The sequence below is a fragment of the Aptenodytes forsteri genome, unplaced genomic scaffold (genome assembly GCF_000699145.1).
Source record: "Aptenodytes forsteri isolate BGI_AS27 unplaced genomic scaffold, ASM69914v1 Scaffold212, whole genome shotgun sequence".
In the NCBI taxonomy this organism is placed as follows: Eukaryota; Metazoa; Chordata; class Aves; order Sphenisciformes; family Spheniscidae; genus Aptenodytes; species Aptenodytes forsteri.
In genome coordinates this window covers 1363971-1365919 of record NW_008795487.1, presented here as the reverse complement: position 1 = coordinate 1365919, position 1949 = coordinate 1363971, and the positions used below count along the sequence as shown (strand labels likewise).

Sequence of the window (1949 nt, the reverse complement as noted above, 5' to 3'; positions counted from 1 at the left end):
ATCTTAGAGGTCTTTTCCAACCTCAATGATTCTATGATTCTATGATCCTGTCCAGTTGTCTGTCTCTGCTGCCTGTGTTTGTCAGTCTAAAGAAAGGTATAAAATCTGGGTGTTGTCTGAAAAGCTTAGTCTGCGGTGAAAAACAAATAGCTGTTTTGATAGAATAACAAAGTTTTAGCACTTTTACAGCTGCCTGGTGTTTATTTCCAACAGTCCGTTCAAGTCTGTTAAACCTGGTGAGAGGTACAGAAGAGGAATACTAGCTGTATGTAACTACAGATCAACAGGGAAACAATTTAATGAGTTTCAGCCATAGATGAAGTTATAAAGTGCCACACTGCAGTTACACACCTAATCTGAAATGATACACACTGGATAATCTATTCTAATGCTGCATACTTTGTAAGAATTGTTATTTTACCTGTATAATTGCATATTGCCTGGGGAAAAAAAAAACCAAAACAACAAGGCATGCCAGATTCTGTGACAAATTAAATGGGAAGAGAAGCCCTGAAACCAATGAAATTATGCCAATTTTGACCACCTATCTCTTAAGTAGGCCAGAAGCAGAAATGTGAGCTTGAATATTAGACTCCTAGACATTGTCATACTTGCAGTTCATCCATGCTTTTGGCACTGCTATAAGAATATTCAGGGCTTGGAATGAGTAGGATAACTTAAATTTCCTTTTCATAAATTGCTTGGAGAACAAACTATTGTATCCTTATTGATCTTTCCTTTATTTTATTGTTGTTTCAGGTTAGGTTTCCCCATGATGATTGTGTCCTGTACCATCGGGATGTGCTATCTTCTTGTTGCTCATGTCGTAGTAGGTTGGAACTCATAGTAATTTATACTTTCAAGACTCAAAGAAGCTTTCTGTTTCATTTAGTTTATGTATCAGAACACTAAGAACACATATAAAAGGAGAAAGATGTGTAAAACCCCAACATATGGTATCAATCAAAATGATTGTCAGCATCAGGTTTGGTCATTCTTAACCTTCTGTTTTGTGAACAATTTGCAGAACTAGACAATCAAAATTAAAAGAATCCATATATTTTATTATGAATACAATTATTGTGCAGGTGAAAAGGCACCATCACAAGGGAATATGTTGTGCCTGAAAGTTTGTATTGGCACAATCTGAATATAGTCACAGACGAAAAACTCATTCACAATAGCAGAAGTTCCGTAATTTCTTTTTAGGGCTTAATTTGTCTTTGTCAATGTATTTAGCTATTTGTATTAAAGTAACTAATACTCAAGTTGTAATAATAGACAGTTAAGCAGAAAGTCTGTACACTATGAAGGATGTATCATTATCTACATTTAAAAATAAACACATCTCCTGAAAATGTGCTGTGGAAGGAATTATTATTTTGGAACCGGGATTGTATTCTATGGAGGCTTCGTTTTTCATTTTTAAGCTCCTAATCAGCGTTAAGTGGCTTTTTTTCTTAAAATAAACTAATGCCCCTTTTCTTACGAAAGTATGGGCATAAAATGTGATAAAGCACCGGACATCTTCCATTTAATTATTAATTCACTTCTGTGATGGAGTACTCTAAATCTTTTAATAGGTTAATACACTATATGGAAGAATGAGATCATACTTTGGCTTTGATTTCCTTCTCTCTGATAATAATGTGTTAAACCACATATATTGTTTTGTATAATTGGCTGCCAGAACAGGTCAAACTTTCATTATGAATATTAAGCCCTGTGAGGCATTCAAGGTCTCAATCCCCATCTTCCAATACCTTTGTGGGATTGGTCTGAATTACTGGTGGGTCTGTTTTATCTTGAGTCAGAGAAGCTGGCAACCTGGGGAGTGCAACCCAAGTGAACAAGGCTGAATTACAGGGAGCTGGTAGAGATGATCAAACGTGGCTTTTATCTGTGTTTAGTCCTTGAGAGAACCTGGTAAGTGAGAGAGAAGCAGTATC

At 35.8% G+C, this 1949-nt stretch overlaps 1 protein-coding gene across 1 annotated transcript in view; it reads left to right on the top strand.

Annotated features, from left to right (window-relative positions):
• The window catches only part of OCA2 (OCA2 melanosomal transmembrane protein), a 184428-nt gene extending 183581 nt beyond the window's left edge, over positions 1-847 (top strand). The window contains exon 23 of the mRNA XM_009281338.2: positions 760-847. Coding sequence (XP_009279613.1) covers positions 760-847 — 88 coding nt within the window. The remainder of the gene's footprint in view (positions 1-759) is intronic.
• Positions 848-1949: the final 1102 nt, after the last annotated feature.